Source organism: Vitis riparia, chromosome 5 (genome assembly GCF_004353265.1).
Source record: "Vitis riparia cultivar Riparia Gloire de Montpellier isolate 1030 chromosome 5, EGFV_Vit.rip_1.0, whole genome shotgun sequence".
In the NCBI taxonomy this organism is placed as follows: Eukaryota; Viridiplantae; Streptophyta; class Magnoliopsida; order Vitales; family Vitaceae; genus Vitis; species Vitis riparia.
The window spans coordinates 21,393,770-21,416,550 of NC_048435.1; the positions used below are offsets into that span (position 1 = coordinate 21,393,770).

Genomic DNA, 22,781 nt, shown 5'->3' on the forward strand with positions numbered 1-22,781 from the left:
ACTGTAGAAAAGGGTATTGCTGATTGCTGAAACACTGATGATTTCCAATTGTAGCCAGTTTGCAACTGAAGATGATAGACATACGGACCCTAAACTCTACAAGGCGGTAAGAGAAGGAAAAAAAATCGGTATCCTCAACCAGACCTAAAATCCATGTGATCTTGAAGTCCAACTAACCCCAATGGAGAACACTGTTTTCCATATCGTAGCCCAATTCGGTCTACAGGACTGTGTTGAATGGGCTCATCTCTACTGCTACGTCCCGATATGAAAGGTGATACTCCACTTCACCTTGCAGCCAAGGAAGGTATCTGAACGCGGTGGTAGCCTCATTGGGGCTACAAAAAAGACCAAAGATATGGAGAATTTTGTTGGAGCAGAACATAACTCGATGATTATGAATCACGAGAAAAACACAACCTTGCACGAGGCAGTGAGATATCATCACCGTGTTGTGGTGAAGTTATTGATTCAAGAATATTATAAGAGAACCAACCTCACCCACAAATCAACAGCGTTCAACTGTCAACTTTTAAGTTGAGGAGTAATATATGTATTCCTTGTATAGTCTATGTGTCTCTTGTATAGAAGGCTAGAGTATACAACAATGATAAATACTTTTCAACATTCATCTACTTAACTCATTATAGTATCAGAGCCTTTCTAACTCCCACTGAGTCTTTGATTTTTTTTGTCATCTCCTCACCCTATGTTTCACCATGGCTGATGCAAGCTCATCCATTTTATCACGACTCGCTACTGATACAAAAATGAAATCCAGCAATCTCATTACCATCAACACAATTAATACCAACTTCCACTCAAGCTTCCCCCCACAAACTATTACTCGTGGAAAACACAACCATAACAAGGTCAATAAAATGAATTAATTGCAAAATAATTATCATCACTCTAAATTAATTCTTCATAAAAACTACAGAGTTTCCTTTGTCATATATAGAATACTAGAATACAACCATAACAAGGCAGCTTTTCCAAGTATTACAAGAGGAGTTATACATAAGTACAAGAACAAAAGATACTCCATGGAGCTTTTGAAACTGGCCAGTTGGAATGGAAGTCACAAAGGCCTCCAACTAGCTAGTTATAAGCTTTTTAAACACATAATAGAAGAAGATGAAAAAACAGCAGCTAAGGAGAATGGTGACAATTGCAAGCCATGAGAGATATGGTAGGACAGCGTACATGCCAGTCATGAACGCAACCATCATTGCTCCCATGGCAAACATGGTAAGAAAAAAGCCGCGGGATAAGTGTTTGTAAAGGGCCTCCTTTGTTTGGTGCAATTGCATAAAAAAATAGACGCACACAGCAGATGTGGAGAGCACCATTGCTATAGTATCTGACACAACAAATACTTTGAAAGATGCTCTCCTTATTAAAATTGCCAGGCCTGCGCCTGCACCCTTATCGTCATTGTAACCGCCTGGCAAGGTGAAACCTGCAGCGAAGGTTACAGTTGCTATGAGTGCAGCCACTATCAAATGGATTTCACCTCTTCTCTTCATCTCAGCTACCTGTTCATCATCAGTATCTTCGTTTTGACTTGTGTCACTGTCTCCCTTAGTAACATTCTTCCAAGCCAGTGGTCCATTAATAGCTTTGGCACTTTCGAATTTTCTCAGGGCCGGCTCCTGAAATTTGATCACACTCATCATTTTATACACAGTAGGATAATGTTGTGCCAAAGCCCCCTTAGTAGTTGGATTTCAAATGGAGACGTATGGAGTCCCATATTGCGGGGCACGGTTTAGGCCTCTTAAGCTTTTGGAAAAACATCTTCTAACCTAGAATTTTAAATGACAACTCACACAAACCACCTTGAAATAGGTAGGAAGTTCTATAAGAATTTTGACTATAAATTTCATCTAGGCTTCCTGTAGTAAGCTAAAGATAATTATACTCCCTTATGTTTATCAGTAACATTTCCTAATTTAAGTTCTTATATATTGGTTGAGCTCATGAAATGAAAACAAACTTAATTACAAGGAATCTCATCTACATCACCGGTTATTTATCAATAATTATTGATTATGAAACTATTAAAATAACAAAATCAAATATATAACATGAGTTAATAATAGTAATGAGTTGTAGTTAATTTCTCCATGAATCTTGTCTCTAAAGCTGATTCTTGCAATTAAGTAATAAATATTTCATTCTCATATTTTGATGAATAGATAAACCAAAAACAGAGTCATACTTGTAGGATATTAAGGTAGATGCTGCCGTACCTTTTCTCCATCAATGTCCTTGGCCAATGAAAGTATGTCCTTGGCAGTCAAGTTTCCCTTGTTAAATGCCATCCTGTCTACTTTGCTGTTCGATATGAAACTTCCATCGGGGAGTTGGTAAGTAGCAAGCAGGTGGAGGGGCGTGTTTCCTTCAGAATCTTTCTCATTTATAAGTCCTCTAAGGGATAAGCAGTCATTTTCTAAGAAACTGCCAGGATAAGTATCGTCCATCTTCATCATGGAAAAATGAAAAACATTTTTTCCGGTATCATCAACCTGCTCGCAACAAGCGGGAGAGGTTAACAACAGCTCCTTTACTATGTCCAAATGCCCACGGGTAGCTGCAATATGAAGAGCTGTTTTCTTGCCATTATTGATTTGAAGGTCGATTACAGACTTATCTGATTTTGCGTGAAGTAATTGCTTCAAAATGTCAGTATAGCCCAAGTATGCAGCGCAATGGAGTGGAGACCAACCATCATCATCCACATCTTTCGTTAGATCTGGGTTCCATTTCAATATCTTCTCTACCATATCTGATAAGGGCCGGGAAAAATGAAATAGAGAAAGAAGAACATTTAAGAAAATTAAGAAAATAAATAAAGTTCACTCAATGGATCAAAGCCGCCTTTTAAAAGCAAAACTCAATCCCTTATAGCTTATCCTATACCAGGAAGCTTAAGCTGTCACTATAATACACATCAAGCCAATCTGCGCTAAAGAGCTAAAGATCCAACTCGCTATCAACCTAGCCTTCTCTAGACTTGCTTATCAACCCAATAAATGCACTATTAATGTAAATCAAGCTTACTTTGGTTAAAGCTCTAACACCCCATCTTAAGGCATTTTTGAGCTTGCCAGTGGACTCCATTAATGAAGGGGCTAGAATAAAGACAAGTGAAGGTGGAAACTGATCATGAAATCTTGTTACTAAGGCAAGGTCTGATATCATTTTAAGCTATGGATTTTACCCAAAAACTTAAACTTATAATACAATGGGGCGACAACACATATCATCAAGTCATGAACTTGGTGCACACACACCCACACACATAAATGTAAAGTGATCATTATCTATATAACAGATTACATGACTAGTAAATTAACCACATAGGAATCTTGGTTCAAGGAATCATCACACTACCTTTGTTGTTTCGAATGACAGCAGCATGCAAAGCCGTTCTGCCCATGATGCCAGTGTGAGTTAGTGAAGCGTGAGACTCATCTATGATCTTTTTCACCAAGTCACCATACCCCATCTCAGCAGCCATGTAAAGAGGGGTGTGGCCGGTAATATTAGCACTATAAGTAACCTCAGGGCCTTTCTGAATCAATAACCCCACTATATCAGGGTGATTATACCGCACTGCCTCGTGGAATGCTGTGTCTTCCTCCATATTGGTCTTTTTCAGCATCGCTTCATCTGTTCCAATCCCACTCTCTATCTCTTTAGAATCTGCTTTTGCAGCATCGAAAAGGGCTACGACAACATCAATATAACCTTCCCTGGCTGCAAGGTGAAGGGGAGTGTCGCCTCTCAGATTTGGGAGCTGCAACAGAGACGAACATAAAGGCAACTCAAGGATCCATCTAACACAGTCCACTTTACCATATTGGGCTGCAATATGGAGGACAGTGTTATATTTTGGGGTTCGTTGGGGTTGAAGTTGAGCATCTGAGTACTTGGTCTTGAGGGTATCAGTGTCGCCTTTATATACCGCCTTGTACAGATCATCATCCATAGGAGCGATCTCCATTTGGCTACCATCATCAGCTGTAACTCGGTCCAACATCTCAGTGTGGCTCGAGGAGTCCAAGTTAAGGTTCTGCGGTTCTGCAATTTGGTTGGAAATCGGTTGATCCATGTTTGGTACTGGAGCAATACACTCTATCTTTTCCATTTTTCTAAATCGTTCTCAAAAGTTCCCTTTAAGCTCATGTTCATGATCATGCTCACACACATATAAATCTTCTCAATTGTTTCCCCATTTCCTTTTTCTTTTCTTTTCTTTTCTTATCATTTTTTTTTCTGTCCTTCTGGAGTTGATATTGATGGGGTTGTGAAAAATGTTTTTTAATTTGAGTGTTTGTTTTGAAAAATTAAATTGAAAAAAAAAACATGTAAAAAACTTCATTGAGTGTTTGTCAAAGGGGCACATGGATCATGGAAGAAAAAATAATACCAATAGATTGCAAGTGGGAAAGCATTGACTTTCAAATATGTTTAAATTTGCTTAACTGTCTTTATAAAATGAGTCCTCATTAAATTCAATTTTAATAAAATAACATCATAACTATGATTAAAATGAGGCTCAGGAAAGTGCTCTAGTTTACTATTTCAATGTTCAACTTCTTATATTATTTTAATTATGTTAAAATTATTTTATACAAAATTTATTATATATTTTTTAAATTATTTTTCTAGTGCAAAAAAATGGAACATATGTTCATAGACGTGCTTGTTACAAAAGATTATATATAGATAGCATTTCATTTCTTTTTTATTTTCTTTACTATTTTTAAAAATTTTAAAAGGTGAAATAAAATATTGTAATATATTTATAATTAATTAACTAAAATTAACTTGTTTCTAATATAAAAATATTTACACATATAATTAACCTATTCTAATAAATAAACAAAATACTCATGCCCAACTTCTAAAATAATATTTAATCGACATTAATATTTTTTTTATATATTTATAGCATTCATATTCCTTTTACACAGTAGGTCTTACCAAATCTTTAACATGATTTTATTTTGTTAAAAGTTTTGAACTTTACAGCATAGTATTTTTACTCTTGAAAAGTATTTTCATATTTTTTAAGAAAATTAAAATTAGGATATGATGCACTTTTTCCATTTTTTGAGTTTAACTTCCTAGAAAATGAACATGGAAAAAATGTGTTCAGGTATGATTTTCTCTTTTTTTTTTTTTATAAATAAAAATTAAAAAACTCTAATAAATAATTTTGTGAAGGCATATCTAATATAAAAGTTTCTACTTTATTTTTCTATGTCATTTAAAAAAAATTATCATATCTTTAATGTAACTTCTCAAATTATAAAAAATATAAGCATTTAAACATATTTTCAGTCTTAGTTTCTATTTTTTAGAAAAATGAAAATACAAAACATAATATTAGTTTAAGTAATTTGGAATGGAAAGGCACCCCAAATATAATATTATTTTAGACCCTAAAATTTGTCCCAATTTTATTTTTACATTAAGTTTGAGCTCAATTTTAAATCTCGATTACATGTGTTATTTTAAGCTCACTCACCCTTTAATTTTTAGTTTTCATTATTTTGTAAATTATTTTGTATTTTATTTATTTATTTATTTTTATTTTTATTTTTATTTTATTTATTTATTTTATTTGTTATTATTATTATTATTATATTTTTATATTTTTATTTTATTTATTTTTTATTTTATTATTTTATTTTTCTCTCTCCTCTCTTTTCCTTTTTCTCTTCTACCCACCCACTCCTTCTCTCTCCTCCCTCCCATCCCCATTTTCTCCATTTTTCTTCCTTTTTTTTTTTATTTATCTTCTTTTATTTAGTTATTATTTTTATTTCATTTTTTTTCCAAAAACCCATCAACCCTCACTATCGGTAGATCACCGGCCAGTCGCCGCCGGTAAGTCACTGCCGACCGACGACCCCTTTTCCCTTTTCTTTCATTTTCTCACTTTCCCGTAAAACCCATTTTCCATTATTATTATTATTATTATTACTATTTTTTCTTTATTTTTCTTGATTTGATTTTAATAATAATTGTTGTTGAAATTGGGTTTGTACATTTATGTTTGTTTGTAGACATTAGGTGTTTGGGCTTTGTTAATTAGTATGAAATTTGTGTTAGTTTGTTGTTGGGAAATTAATATGAAATTTGGATTAATTTGTTATTGAAGAATTAATATGAAATTTTAGTTGATTTATTGTTGGTGGATTAATTTGGAATTTGTTAATTTGGGCTAAATTAGTTGATAATTTATATGGTTGTATTTATTTGAATTATTTAATTTGGATATGATGTAATATTGTAGTATATTTTGGATGTGGGCTTGAATATTAAATTAGATTGATTTTGGTTATGGATTTAGGTTTAAGTTAAATTGGGCTTGAATGATGAGATACTAAACTTAGGCCTAATGAGATTTATTCTAATTTATCATGTTTTGGGTTTGATTAATTGAGCTTATATTTTAGTTATTAATTTGAAAATTTTAAATTAGGACTTATGACATGTGAGATATTTTTTTTTGTTGGGTTATAGTTGTTAATTTGGGCCCATCTTTAAAATTTATTGGACCAATTTAAAACTTGAATAATTATTTTGGACTCTACATATTTTTGGATATTTACATTTGTGTTATTCTTGTCTTTTGCATGGGTCAATTCTACAATTTTGTCAACTGAGTACGAATTGATGATACTGAGAGCTTGTTGTAAGTTTATTTGAGTACATATTTTGTTTCCCACTTTTATTTGATTTTATTTTTATTAGTTTTTGTAAATATTTGTTTGTATATGTTTATTTGTTGTGTACAAAATTGGTGGTTGAACAAATTAGAAATTTTGTTTAAATAAGGGAAATAATTCAGTAAATAAGTTTTGATAAAATAATGATTTTAAAATATTCTAATAAGAGAAAGTTTTTATTTATTTATAAAAATTCAAAAAAATGCATTTAGAAAAATCCAAAAGAATTGTTTTTGATAGAATTTTAAAAAATTGTTTTTAATAAAATTGTCCAAAATTTTCTTCCTTTAATAAAAATTGTCCAAAAATTGTTTTATAAATAAAGTTGTCCCAAAAATTATTTTCTAATAAAATTGTCCAAAAAAAGGTTTTTTTAAATGAATTCTTTTTCCTTAATTAAAATGTGATTAAAAGTATTTTTTAGAAATAGAGGATTTAAATCTTTTTTTTTCTTTTTAATTAAGATTTCTTTTACAAATAAAGTTATGTTTTTTTAAATAATTTGTATAAGTCACTTTTTTAAATGAAAATGAATCAAAATACTTTTGTAAATAAAATTGTAAAAATTCATTATTTTATAGTAAAAGCAAGTAAAAATAATTTTTGCACCCAAATTGAAATTTTATGATAAACTATTTTGATACAATAAGTATAAATAACTTTTTTGAAAATTGAATACAAATGAAATTGAGAAAATAAATTGATTCTTTTTTGTAAATAAATTGAAATCATTAATTCAAAATCATTTTTAATAAAATCCTCTTAAATTTCTTAAAAATTATTATATATATATATATATATATATATATATATATATATATATCTTTTTTTAGTTCAATAAATCATTTTGCATAATTCTCTTATTATTTATTTTGTGTATTTTTGTAATTAGATTTCATCATTATTTTTGTACATATTGATTTTCACCTTTTTTTTCTTGATATTCATGATTAATTAATTAATTGCCACAATTTCCTTAATTTGTTTAGTAGAGACTATGTGTATACGGGTTTAGAGGGATGTTACGGCTCACCACCGCACCTTCCTAATAGGTAACCTGATCCTCGAATCAAGATTTTGTTTTTACGGACATGTTTTTCCCAAATAAGGAGTCACATAGGGTTTTCTTTCTTATTTTGTTTTCCTTTTAAAAAAAAATTAAAATATGTGACGACCCCAAGTCTTTTTCTAAAAATCAATTTTTTACAAAAATAAATAAAAAGCGAATCACGCCATTGAGTGGGAATGCATCGAGCAAAATGCGGGGTCCACAATTATATTTTGAGAAGAGTAGTCATTATGAAAACATTTACTAATTTTGAGAATATTATAATTTTGAACCTCTAAGGATTCATTAATTGGAATCGAAGTTACTCCCAATATAATATATCACTTTCTAGCGTCATCCCATTATGATATGTACAATGTTTAATAGGTTGAGCATGTAAATTGGCCTTAGAAGATATTTTGGGTTCCTACTTGTTCCCTGCTCAAACTTTGACAATCTTAAAAATTCATTACCTAAAATTAAGTCTAATGATTAAAATATTTTAATTATTTCTTTAAATGCAATGTTAGAATCAAAACTTTTAATATTGTCATTGGTTGAAGACAAAAATGTTAGTTTGTATTGATAGATCATTAACATTCTGTCACATAATATTATACTATGATGGTGTCACTAGCACGTCTAAAAATATAAAATAAAATAAAATATTAAAAAATTTGAAAATATAAATATAATTGTTGCATATGTTTTTTTTTTCCTTTTTATTTACTTGTTAGTTGGATAAATAATGATTGCTAATGCATGTACACTTACGTAGGAGTAATGATGTAAAAGACTAATCATGTGAAAAAATGTTCTTTGTTTGATTTAATTATATTCGTAATTACAATTTAAACATTACTTTATGGTCAAACACGCCACATGGGTCACATGGATCATCGAAAATAATTAATCTTGGAAGTGGGAGACCATTGACCTCCAAATGTATTTAAATTTATTTAACTATCTTTATAAAATGATATCTCTATCAAATCAATTTTAATGAAATAACATTATAAGTTTAATTAAAATAACATAGAGCTTTGGAATGTTTCTATTTTTCCTTCATTTATGTCTTCATTTATTCCATTGACATATGAATGGAAGTATAAATTCCTACCATCTACATTTTATTGTGAAAAAAAATCTAACTAAATTAGGAAATAATTAAAATGAGGCCAATGAAAGTTCTCTTATTGGTTTTAATGTGCGTTTGGTAGTGATTTTAATAAGTATTTTTAATTTTTATAAAACTTGAAAATTTTTATTTTTCAAATATTAAAAATGTTATAAACACTTAAACACACTTTTATTACATTATTATAATTATGTTATGTTAAAATTATTTTATCATAAATTTATCTATTTTTTATTTGTTTTCTAACGCAAAAAGACGTAATTATGTTAACATTATTTTATTACAAATTTATCTAATTTTTTATTTGTTTTCTAATGCAAAAAGAAGAAAAAGAAGAAGAAAAATTGAACTCATGTAAATGCTTTGACATTTAAAATTCAAACTCAGTGTATGAAATTGATAAAAAGAAATTTCCATGAATTTGAAATAGAAAGCCACTGACTTGTTAAAGTAGCCTTAAATTTGTTTGTCATTTAATCAAATTTCTTGATGAAATATTTTTTATTTTAATTATTTTGATTTTTTTCAAGATGACTTTAAGAAACCGTGTGAAAACCATGCATTTGTTTGAGAATATTGTACTGTGGATCCGAGAAAATCACCGGGAATCACTCCAAATATGATACATGTCTCTTTCAAGGTTCCTTCTGCGTACTGTGATAGACCGAAGAATCTTGCTATTTGTTAAAAGATTTTTTGATTTTACTTTTCTTTTCTAATAGTGGGGGAGCTGACTATCTGTGAATTGATCACCTTGGAAGATCTTCCGGGATCTTATTTCTGCATGTTCAAACTAATTATCTAAAGTTTAGTTTTATGATTAAAAATTTTATATTATTTCTTTGTTTGCAATTTGTGATTGTGTTCTTCCAAAAGTCTAATGACCATGTTCTTGCCTTCTCGGAGTGAGAACCAAAAAAGAAATATATATACATTTTGTATCCTATGAAAACTTATTATAATGTCATTGTGTTGGACATAAATAATCTGAATTTGTGTCCAGTAATTGACATTCATTCAGAAATTCTACTGGCGTGAAAGCATATTTGAAAGTAAAAGAATAAAACAAATAAAAATAATAATAAGGAAAAAATTAAGAAAAACACGGTCTAACATGGTTCAACAATTATTACGGTTCCTACGTTCATACAGTGTGTACTAACACTTTACAATCCACTCATCACCGAGATTTGATTATTTTTAAATATCACAACATTTTGTAAGAATTTCAAAAGAATTTTATTCACGTTTGAAAAGGATTTTTGGTCAATGGTCTCAATTTATTTATTCACAATAATTTAATTTATTCACAAAAGATTTTATTTTTATTCATAATCAAGTTTCTTAATTTCTGAAACTCTTCTATTTTTATTTTTATTTTTTTTTCCATTTTGTGGATGTGTCGATCAGAAATGGTAAAAGAAATTCTAAAATGGAAGCCAAATCTAACCAAAGCAGTGGATGAAAATGGGTGTTCTCGACTTCACTGTGCTGCATATTTAGGTTATGTTTCAAAAGTGAGGCAATTACTGGATGAATTTGATAGGTTTGTAGTCTACTAAGGGTCAAAAATGATGACAACAATGAATGTGGGAGCACTTACAAATGAGAAGAATGTTGAAGGACGTCAAACACCTCTCCATCTACTTACCCATTCCCAGCTGAGATTTCCTTCTTTCACAAGGAACAAGAAAGTAGATAAGATGGCACTTAACAACTAAAACTTGACTGCTATTGTGAGGTCCCATATCGGATAGAGAAGAATGTTCTTGGCGCTATATATGTAGAGGTTCCTCTTAACCAAGTAGACGCGTTTTAAAGCCGTGAGGGCCTCTCTTGGGCCCAAAGCGGAAAATATCTACATGGTTGGGTGCAGGTCGTTACAAATGGTATTAGAGCAGATCCCCGACCCCGGTGTGAGGGTTTGTTTGGCTCCGTAAGGGGTGTACGTCTGTTAGGCCCCGCAATCCCATGGGACACAACGAGGACGTTGTGTCTGCATGGCGGAGTGTTTGTGATGTCCCACATCGGATAGGGGAGAATGTTCCTGGCGCTATATATGTAGAGGTTCCTCTTAACCAAGTAGACACGTTTTAAAGCCGTGAGGGTCCTCTTGGGCCCAAAGCGGACAATATCTACATGGTTGGATGCGGGTCGTTACAAATGGTATCAGAGCGGATCCCCGACCCCGGTGTGGGGATTTGTTTGGCTCTGTAAGGGGTGTTTGTCTGTTTTGCCCCGCAATCCCATGGGACACAACGAGGACGTTGTGTCTGCATAGGGGGGTGTTTGTGATGTCTCATATCGGATAGAGGAGAATGTTCCTGGCGCTATATATGTAGAGGTTCCTCTTAACCAAGTAGACGCATTTTAAAGCCGTGAAGGCCCCTTTGGGCCTAAAGCGGACAATATCTATATGGTTAGGTGTGGGTCGTTACAGCTATAGATGTAATTTCATCAACCGAGGATTTATTTGGAGGAAAAGTAAGCTTATCTAACTGTCGATTAATTGCCCAAATAGCTAGGAATTGGTGCACATACAAGTATGCAGAGTACTATATTGATATTTAGAATGTTAAAACCATTAATTATATTAGTAAGCCACAGGAAATGGTGGTACATGTTTAGTATTCAATAAAAAAGACAAGCAGGAGAAAAAAAGATTTGACTGAAATTGAACTAGCCTTTTTATCGCGTTCTACTACACATTTGTTGTACAACTGGATGCTCTTCATATAGAGCTAATAAGCAACGGGTAAACACATAAAAGTATGAATATGCAACAAATTCCACTATCTTCTAAAGACTAGAACAATCTGAAAACCAGGCACTGCAAATAAAAATATTAAGTAAATGCTTCCAACAGTATATTATAAGGTGCGTCGAAGCTGAGCTACTTCAAATGACTTGGAGTATATAAGAGTAAAATTATTAATATTGTACCCTCTATATATCTTCTCTAAAATGATTTGACTAATTAAACTTCATGTTTGTATTGTACCACACCGGGCCAAAGCTAGGAGTTTTTGGGGCAAAATAGCCTTTTATAGAAAAATAAATAAATAAAGGGTTTAGCCGATTTGTAAAACTTATGTTCAAATTAGCCCATTTATTGTCATATAGGAGTCATGTCATAATTTTATTTTATTTTCAAAATTTAAGTTGAAACTTCAACTAGCAATTGAAGCCTCAATTGCTAATCGAGGTTTCAATTAATTTTTTTTCTGACTTTAAAATTTAATTAAAAATATTAAATTACAAATTATTTTTGAAATTAAAAATATATACTTTAATAATAAAAAATTTATATATTTAAACTTAAAAATCTAGCATTATTTCAATAAAGATAAATTGATAAATATAATAATAAATTAATATTTTATTTATTGATAAATTAATAATCTTAAAATAATAAAGTTATATAACATATAAATAAGATATAAAATTATATAATTTATTAATTTAATTTATTGTATTTTTAAGATATAAAATTATATGATTTATTAATTTAAGTTATATCACATGTGGTATAAGCTACAATTAGGGAGAGAATTTTTTATTTTTTTCCACTATATAAGTGTTTAGTAGGTTTTTTTTTTTTTTTTTTTTGTGACTTTGATGAAATTACTAAAAATTACATTTCATAGTAAACTTTTTCTAATTAATTTCATTAACTAATTTCAAAATATATTTTCAATGCATATATGTTGTGTGTGTACAAATAATAGTCTTTTTTTTAAAAAATTATAAACATATGCTTTAAAATAATAATAAAAAGTATGTATGGAAACTTAAGAGTATATTATTATTTTCATAAAGATAAATTTGTCAAAATACAAATAAATTAATATCTTAAAAATACAACAAATTAAATATTTTAAATTAATAAATTATATAATTTTATATTTTAGTTATATGTCATATAACTTTATTATTTTAAGATTATTAATTTATTGATAAATAAAATATTATTTATTATTATATTTATCAATTTATCTTTATTAAAGTAATATTAGATCTTTAAGTTTAAATATATAATTTTTTATTATTAAAGTATATATATTTTAATTTCAACAATAATTTACAATTTAATATTTTTAATTAAAATTTGAAGTAAAAAAAATTATTTGAAGCCTCAATTTGAAAATGAAGCCCCAGTTTCCAATAGCGACTTTAGTTCAAAAATGAAGTCTCAATTGACGGTTTCAACTTAAATTTTGAAAAAAAAAAATAATATATCTTTTATGACATATCTCCCATGTGGCAATAAGGGGGCTAGTTTGAACATAAGTTTTGTAAAGGGGTTCTACCTTCTTTTTTTCTTTCATTTTTTTTATAAAGGGGTTATTTTGCCCCAAAACTCCAAAGCTAGAGTCAGGCATTTATTGTGGCGGAAGACTATGAGCAAAGACAAGGACAAGAAAGACGAGGATAACAGCGAATGCAAAAGTAATAAAGGTTTAGAGGTATCTTTCTTAAAGAGAGCATGTGATAGCCATGTGCTAGTGGTTGCACTCGTAGCCAATATATCCTTCACTACAAGTTTTACACAGCCCAGCGGGTATATTAATGATAGTGACGACACTTCCATCTTAAGCAAAAAGCTAGCTTTTCAAGCAGTTGTTGTGTTAGATTTCATGGCCCTAGTGTAACGACCCACTCCCAACTATGTAGATATTATCCGCTTTAGACCCAAAAGGTCCTCACGACTTTAAAATACATCTACAGGTTACGAGGAGTCCATACTTATATAGCGCTAGGAACTTTCCCCCCGATTCGATGTGGGATGTCACAAACACTCCCCCATGCAGACACAATATCCTCGTTGTATCCCATGAGATTGTGGGGTCAAACAAACAAACACCCTTACGGGGCCAAACAAACCCCACATAGAGGTCGGTGATTGACTCTAATACCATTTGTAACGACTCGCTTCCAACTGTGTAGATATTGTCTGCTTTAAACCCAAAGGGACCTCACGACTTTAAAACACGTCTACAGGTTATGAAGAGTCCATACTTATATAGCGCCAAAAACTTTTCCCTCTATCCAATGTGGGATGTCACAAACACCCCCCCATGCAAACACAACGTTCTCGTTGTGTCCCATGAGATTGTGGGGTCAAATAGAGAAACATCCTTATGAGGCCAAACAAACCCCACATCGAGGTCAGGGATCGGCTTTGATACCATTTATAATGACCTGCTCCCAACTGTGTAAATATTGTCCGCTTTAGACCCAAAGGGGCCCTCACGGCTTTAAAACGTGTTTACAAGTTACGAGGAGTCCATACTTATATAGCGCCAAGAACTTTTTTGTTATCCGATGTAGGATGTCACACCTAGTGCTCTTTGTGGCTGCCATATTGTGTCATTTTTATAATGTATTGTCTCACAAATAGTTGCAAAGTCACATCATTGCTAATTAAGGTGGACGTATTGGCTCACAAAGTTGGTTGTGGGAGCAATGGTGGTAGCATTCTTGACCGGCTTGTACATTGTACTACCCCATCACTCGGGGATTGCAACTTTTATTTTGATCATCTGCACCTGTTGTATATCTTTCATCTTATGCACTAATAAAAGCCAAAATGAAAAGAATATTGCCCAAGCAGGATCTTGTTGGAAAGTAAATTTGATTTTTGGTAAGTTCCTCAAAATTAGGATTTATTTTTTATTTTAAAAAAATTAGAATATTTTTAAAAACTGTTGTTGAGCTCACCTATTGCAAGTAAAGTTGTTTGTCCATTTTCCTCTTTTCCTTTGGATTGGTTGGGAAAAGAAGCTGATTATGTTGTCTATTTACTGAGTAAGAATATTTGAAGTATTCACTAAATGAGAATTTATTAGATGAATAATTATAATGATTATTAGTTAAGAATGTGAGAGACCCAAAAAGTGGAGTTATTTTGCATGGTATAAATAAGGGAGATAGCTTTGAAGATGAGGATGTAACAACCCAACAAGAAAAAAAAAATAGGGAGAATTATGTTTTAGGTAGATGGGCCCCCAAATTAACAAAAGATCCGTGTAACTTTTCAAATTGAGTCCAAGACTCAATGAAAGTATGGAAATTGAGTTGAAGGATATTATCCTTCAGTATTTCCAAAATGTCCTTTGTTGATTTTGAGAAAAAAATTAATATTTTTGAAAAATACTTTTATTTAATTTAATATTTTTAAAAATATTTTGATTTAATTTAATATTTTTAAAAAATACTTTTATGTAATTTAATATTTTTTAAAATACTTTTATTTAATTTAATATTTTTTTAAAATAAATTTATTTAATTTAATATTTAAAAAAATTATTTAATTTAATATTTTTGAAAAAAATTATTTAATTTAATATTTTTGAAAAAAAATTTTAATTTAATATTTTTGAAAACCACTTTTATTTAATTTAGTATTGTTGAAAAAAAAATTATTGAAAAAAAATTATTTAACTTAATTTTATAAAATATTTTATATGTGTTCTTAAAGGGTATATTTGTCCGTTACTATTTCATATCCTTCAACTCAATTTGAAGAGTTACACGGACCTTTTGTTAATTTGGGACCGATCTACCCCTAAAACATAATTCTCCCAAAAAAATATTAACTAATTTGATAAAAAGATCATTCATTCAGCTTCCTTCTCATCATGTTCTCCTTGATTCTCGCTAATGGTCAACTTCTTAATTAATTTTATTTACTAATTCTGAAAGATCAAAACCAATTTTAAATTTTAATATTAATATCAAATAGAATATAATTATTTAGTATCTCAAAAAACCTACCACATTGACAAACTAGGGGTAATTTTTATTGGATCAACTTGTGATCAAGTCGGACCAACTGACAGCTAAACAAACAAACACAAAATTAAATAGTCAAATTTGTACACCCAACTAATCATTAAATTAAAATAATTATAATCAATTTCTAACTAAAATAATAAGAGAATAAAAAAAAAAAGGGGTCGATGAGTCATTACTTAAATAATAGTTAATTTCCTGGTTTAGAAGAAATATAACAAATGAATCTGACATAAATAAAACAAATAATTGGTTGTATTTCCACTAAGAATGACAAAGTTTGATATAATTAACACTTGAACCTAATACATTTTTTTTATGGATTTGGATTGAGTATAATCATATTTGAATTAAATTCATATCACCCTACATAAATTTTGAAATAACAATTAATCCACATGTACTATTCCGCTCATTTGAAGAACTTTGAATTAAGTTTATCTCAACAAAACTCATTTGAGCCAAACTCTTAAAGAAGTGGAAGGCATAGAAAGCTTTAGCCAAAATTTGTTATATCATCCATGACACTTCCCAAACCCTTCACATTTCAATGGTGGGACTCACAAGGTTGCTTCCATTATTCCAACTTGTGACTTGTTTATTGAGGAGTTGGCGGTGGTGGGAATGGTTTTAATTTATAAATACAACTTCCATATATTCTAAAAAAGAACATGTAAATTGACCTTTGGGTCATTTAAAATTTGTGCACCTATTCATCAAATTAAGTATTTAGTGAAATATTACTTAATTTGCTTAAATATGCATTTTATAATTAATTTTGAATGCAGACATATGTACAACACAAGACAAAGATTTAAGACTTAGGTGGTATTTAATAAAAGTTAATACTTAATACATAATTATTTATCATTTAACCCTCAACTTAAAACTTATTATCAATTATTATTTTAAAAATTAGAGCTATTTATAAAAAAAAATTATATATATATACTATTAAATTGATATATTTATTTTTATTGGTACTAAATAATGAAATTATAAGAGAGAAAAAAAAAGGGTCTCAAGATTCCTTTCATATTTCAACTTATAAAACTTGTATTGATATACTTATTTCATTGGTACTAAATAATGAAATTATAAGAGAGAGAAAAAAAATGTCTCAAGATTCCTTTCATATTTCAACTTGTAAAACTTGTATTGATATATTTATTTTCATTGGTACTAAATAATGAAATTATAAGAGAGAAAAAACAATGTCTCGAGATTCCTTTCATATTTCAACTTGTAAAACTTGTTTATTGAGGAGTTAGTGGTGGTGGGAATAACTTAAATTTTTTATTTATTTATTTTTTGCCTCTAGGGTGGACAAATTTAAATATTATAATTATTTAGACTAGATCAATTGTTTAAATGTACAGACAAGGCAGCTGTGAAATGGTTGACCTCTAGGTCATTTAAAATTAATTTATGGGCCTATTTGTCAAAGTACCTAAAAGTATCATAAACCTTAAAATAAGTTGCTTTTAGGATTAAAATAAGGCAAACAACTAGACCACATTTGCTCATGAACGAGAACATTACATATATTTGGATGTTAGGTGCATAGTGGAAAGATAGAAAAAAGAAAAGTTAAATCAACATGAAGACCGTTATAGAATTCATTACATCAAAAACATACTTGATTGTAATTTATATTACTTACCCCTCTAGTAATTTTGAGCTTGTTAGATATAGAGATAAATCTGTAAAGGCTTATATGATCAAAAGAGCTTATAAGATATGTCTTATTTACTTAGACCTTATAGAAGTAATCAATTATGGTATTTTCAATCGATAAAACGGAGTTTAACAAAATCATGTGTCTGTTGTGTAATTTGATTAAAAAATTGATAAAAAAAAACACTTAATTTGTCATAAGAAGTAATAGAAATCTTTCTTAATAACAAATCAACAATTACATTTTGAAGGAATCTAATATTTTATGATTGAAGTGATTACGTTAACAAAAAAATATCATTTGTATTATGGAAAAAGAAATACAATTAAAATTTGTGAAGCATTATAATCAATTAGAAAGACACTTAAATTTGAAGATTTTAGAAGACTAAAAATGTTACTAATTTGAGTCATAAATTAATCAAGTTTAAGGGGCTAAATTAAAATGTAAAGTTGAATTTGATAAATTTTCAAAAATAGATTTTTATTTTATTTAATATGAATATGTATAAATTAATAGAAGGATGTTTAAGAGTTCAACAAGAGTGAGAGAATAATTTTGGCTAAATTTTGTCCTATTATTTATCTCCCTTGGTAGAATTATCTTGAAGTACTAGTACTGTATCGTGTTAAATTAAAAGCCTTGGCATACAAATGAATCATTGCATTTGAAAAAACGAAACAAATAATATAAAACGATAAAAAAGAGGAAAGTGACTTGGGACCACAGCTTTGTGGAGGCATTCGTACCTGTTCCCTTTGCTGTTGATATAAGACGCAGAGGCGGTGGATTATGGTGTTGTGAAAGTTTTGAGAGAGGTGGAGACGGCTGTAGAGCTTAAGCACACCAATGGATCCATCCACTTCCACTTCCACTTCCACTTCCACTTCCAGCCATGCTTTGGAATTACAGAAGCTTAACTCAGTTTCTAGTGGGAACCAGGAGGATTTCACATGCATGGATCCTGAAATTTACAGGGCTGCTGCAGAAGGCGACACCAATATCCTCGAGGGAATGCCTAGCGCTGACCTTCGAGTCCAATTAACACCTAATAAGAACACCGTCCTCCACATTGCAGCGCAGTTCGGTCAACTGAAGTGCGTTGCATGGATCATTCAGCACTACTCTGCGGTTTCGTCCCTACTGCAGTGGCCCAATCTGAAAGGGGACTCCCCCCTCCACCTTGCAGCGAGAGAAGGGCATCTAGTGGTCGTGAAGGCTCTTATCCGTGCTGCGGAAACAGTTTCCGAAAGGGATTCTGAGAGTGGGATTGGAGCAGATAAGGCCATCTTGAGGATGACCAACAATGAGAATGACACAGCCTTGCATGAGGCAGTCCGGTATCATCATCCTGAGGTGGTGAAGTTGTTGATCGAGGAAGATCCCGAGTTTACATATGGTGCTAACCTTTCTGGTGGGACTCCTCTATACATGGCTGCTGAGAGAGGATTTAGAGACTTGGTGAAAATAATCATAGAGAATACTACTCTCATTCCACCGGCTCACACTGGCCCCATGAGGAGAACAGCTTTGCATGCAGCTGTGGTTTGCCATGACCCAAGTACGCATATTCTTTTCATCAATATACAATATTATTCGTATGTGATTGACTTATTAACATTACAAGTATAACATATAGTGTTGAATAACAATTTTTAACCTAGCTAAACAATGGGGTTAACCAAGTCAAAAGAATAATAATAAATGACATCCTTACCATTCTCTTTCGAAGCCCTTCTCTCCAGATTGAATCTACCGTTTCTTCAAATTAAACTTTTGATCTTTCACAAAAACTATTTCGATATATTTGTTTGAGTATATATGCTTGATGGTTGATTGTTTCAGTTGTTTGAATAAAATTTTAAATGTTGATCTAGTTCCTTTTAAGCCGACATGTACGCATGATTAAATGTTGATCTAGTTCCTTTTGATCTAGTTCCTTTTATTTTATATGTGTTGAACAGAAATGGTAGAAGAAATTCTGAAATGGAATCCAGATCTAACAACAGAAGCAGATGAAAACGGGTGGTCTCCACTTCACTGCGCTGCATACTTGGATTATGTTTCAATAATGAGGCAATTACTTGATAAATCTGACAAGTCTGTAGTCTACTTAAGGGTAAAAAACGATGACAACCAGACAGCTCTTCATATTGCGGCCACTCGTGGAAACAAGCGCACAGCAAAACTGTTGGTGTCACGCTATCCAGATTGTTGTGAGCAAGTGGATATCAATGGAAATAATGCTCTTCACTTATTCATGATGCAAAGAAGAATTTTCATAAGCTTGTTAAAGATTCCTTGGATGAATGTGGGAGCACTTATAAATGAGAAGAATGTTGAAGGACAAACACCTCTCCATCTGCTTGCCCATTCCCAACTGAGATATCGTCTAGCTTACATAAAGAACAAGAAAGTAGATAAGATGATACTTAACAACCAAAACTTGACTGCTATAGACGTAATTTCATCGGCTGAGGATTTATTTGGACACAAGGTAAGCCTATCTAACTCTCGCTTAATTTTCCAAATAGCTAGGAATTGGTGCACATACAAGTATGCTAAGTATATATGTCGAATTGTAATATAATTAGTACTATACTATATTGATACTTAGAATGGTAAAACCATCAATTATATTACTAAGTCAAATGAAACGGTGGTACACGTTTAGTATTCAATAAAAAAAACAAGCAAGAGACAAAAAGATTTGACTGAAATTGAACTAGCCTTTTCATCACGTTCTGCTACACATTTGCTTTACAACTAGATGCTCTTTATATAGAGCTAATAAGCATATTAAGTATGAATATGCAACAAATTCCACTATCTTCTAAAGACTAGAACAATCTGAAAACCAGGCATTGTAAATAAAAATATCAAGTAAATGCTTTCAACAGTATATTATAAGGTGCATTGAAGCTGAGCTACTTCAAATGACTTGGAGTACGTAAGAGTAGAATTATTAATATTGTATCGTTTATATATTTTCTCTAAAATGATTTGACTGATTAAACTTCAGGTTTGTATTGTACGACACCTGAAACGGGCCAAAGCTAGAGCCGGGCCTTTGTTGCGGCAGAAGACTATGAGCAAAGACAAGGACAACAAAGACGAGGATAACAACAAAAGAAAACGTAATAAAGGTTTAGACGTATCTTTCTTAAAGAAAGCAAGCCATAGTCATTTGCTAGTGGCCACACTCGTAGCCACTGTATCCTTCGGAGCAGGTTTTACATTGCCTGGTGGGTATAATAATAGTGACGGCACACCCATTTTAAGAAAAAAGATAGCTTTTCAAGCATTTGTTGCGCTTGATTTCTTAGCCCTGTTGTCGTCTGTGACTGCTATATTGTCTCATTTTTATGGTGCACTGAATCACAAAAAGGCGCAGCTCGCATCATCACTAAGCTTGGCCTATTGGTTCACCCAGTTGGGAATAGGAGCAATGATAGTAGCATTCGTGAGCGGCATGTACACCATGGATCCACATCACTCAGGGATGACCTTTTCTATTTATATCATCTTCATCTGCGTTTCGATTTTCATCTTATTCATTGTGGTACGCCAAATTCAACGTTAAGAATGCCCGAGCAAGATTATGTTGGAAAGTACGTCTGATTTTGGTAACTTCCTTAAAATTAGGATTTAATTTTTTATTTCAAAAAAAAGTTAATAAAATATTTTCAGTTTGAGTGAGACTTTGTTTTTATATTTAAGTAATTTATTTTTCTATATTTTATCATTCAGAGTTTCTATTTTGTTATATGTAAAGGTTGTGTGATATTTAAATAAAGATTGATAAAAGTCCGAGGATTCTTATTTTCTCCATTGACTCATTTGTCACAATAATATTTTTCTTTTATTTAGAAGAGAATGTTGGGATTTTATTTCTCCTACATTTTCGGTAATAAACCGAAGACGTGATTGGAATGTGGTCCACATCATTCCATCAATTTAGGAACGAGGATTCATGCTCCAAACCACGTTCGCATCACTACCCCATGTTCTGTGCACGTTCCAAGTAGACTCATGTTCTGTGCACGTTCCAGGTAGACTCAGTGATGGAGAGTCTTTTAAAACGAGGCAGAACACTAACGGGAGGGTACCCTAAGCCTGCAATCTTTTTTCAGTTTTCAAAAAATACCATCTAAGTGGAGATTGTGAAGGTTTAGAAGCACCTGAAACCCGAAATTAGCAAAACCCATTTTAACCTGTAGAATGGCAATGGCGGGAGGTATATTTTCTGATCAATTTATAATTCCGTTTATGATCTAATTGCTATTTAATGTTTTTTATAGCATGTTTAGATATAAAGATTACAGTTGGTATCAGAGCCTTGTATACCTTTGTCTTATTCATTTTACGATCTACATTTTTTAATCAAGTGAGTTTTGGTATTTTTGGAGGTTTTGGTTTTAGAAGTTTTTGATGAAAAATATTGTTAGAAATTATTAGGAGATGAGATTTCTAACATTTTGGTGTTTTAAATCATCAATTTGGTGTCTGGAATGCCTGGAAACCATCGGGTTTCATTTCGGGTTGCAGATGGGTCAAACAGACCCTGCTGAAGGTAGGGGATGACTACAAGGGGTTATCGTTTTGATTGTCAATAAGACTTAAATAAGTAAACAAGTGATCAGAAAATGGGTAGTAGGCCAGTTGGTCATAGCCTTGTCTATCTTCATTGATTGCATAGGTTCGAGTCCTCCTGGCAGCAACCTATAAACTTATTTTATTCTTTTAAAGGGGTTGACTGTCAATAACATTTAAATAGGTAAACAAGCAATCTAAACAGGGGCAGTAGCCCAGTTGGTTATAGCCTTGTTCTCATTCATTCATTGCACAGGTTCAAGTCCTCTTGGCAGCAACCTATTTTATTTTTAAAGAGGTTGATTTAGTGAATGTAATAAAAAAAAAAGTCATAAAATTTAATGTTTTTTTAAAATATGTTAATTTATGGATATTTTATGCGATAGATTATTTATTTTTGCTAGTTGAATGCATATTTTTATTTTTAATGGTTTATTGTGCATACAACATTAAATTAAATAATTTGAACATTATATTTTTTCTTAAAGGCTTTTATGGTTTTAATTTTAGATATTAATGTGCTTATAATTTATACAATTTCAGAAATTTTGCACATTAATATTGAGTTTTGTGTAAAAATTGCTTATGGTTTCATGCAATTTATATAAGTTTTCTATGAATTAATTAAATGTCAAGTGATCCATATAATTTTAATTAATTAAGGAGTAGCCACAGCATCTTTAATTATGCAAAATTATATATTAATTGTTTTAGGATCACATATAGGAAAATGACATTATGGGTAATTAATTATATATGATATAATAAAATTTTATCCCA

General features: G+C 31.1%; 2 protein-coding genes across 2 annotated transcripts; one reads left to right on the forward strand and one right to left on the reverse strand.

Moving 5' to 3' along the window:
• Positions 1-886: 886 nt before the first annotated feature.
• Positions 887-4,232, reverse strand: LOC117914999 (ankyrin repeat-containing protein At5g02620-like). Its single transcript, XM_034830538.1, has 3 exons — positions 3,400-4,232; positions 2,256-2,791; positions 887-1,655 (listed from the first exon to the last, which is right to left on the reverse strand). Exons 1-3 carry the CDS (start codon positions 4,154-4,156, stop codon positions 1,098-1,100), a joined length of 1,851 nt encoding a protein of 616 aa, XP_034686429.1. The 5' UTR covers positions 4,157-4,232; the 3' UTR covers positions 887-1,097.
• A 13,963-nt stretch (positions 4,233-18,195) lies between these two features.
• On the forward strand, positions 18,196-21,107 carry LOC117914036 (ankyrin repeat-containing protein At5g02620-like). The gene is made up of 3 exons (XM_034829193.1): positions 18,196-18,969; positions 19,373-19,905; positions 20,431-21,107. The coding sequence occupies exons 1-3, from the start codon at positions 18,258-18,260 to the stop codon at positions 20,989-20,991; spliced, it is 1,806 nt and encodes a 601-aa protein (XP_034685084.1). The 5' UTR covers positions 18,196-18,257; the 3' UTR covers positions 20,992-21,107.
• The last annotated feature ends 1,674 nt before the right edge of the window (positions 21,108-22,781 follow it).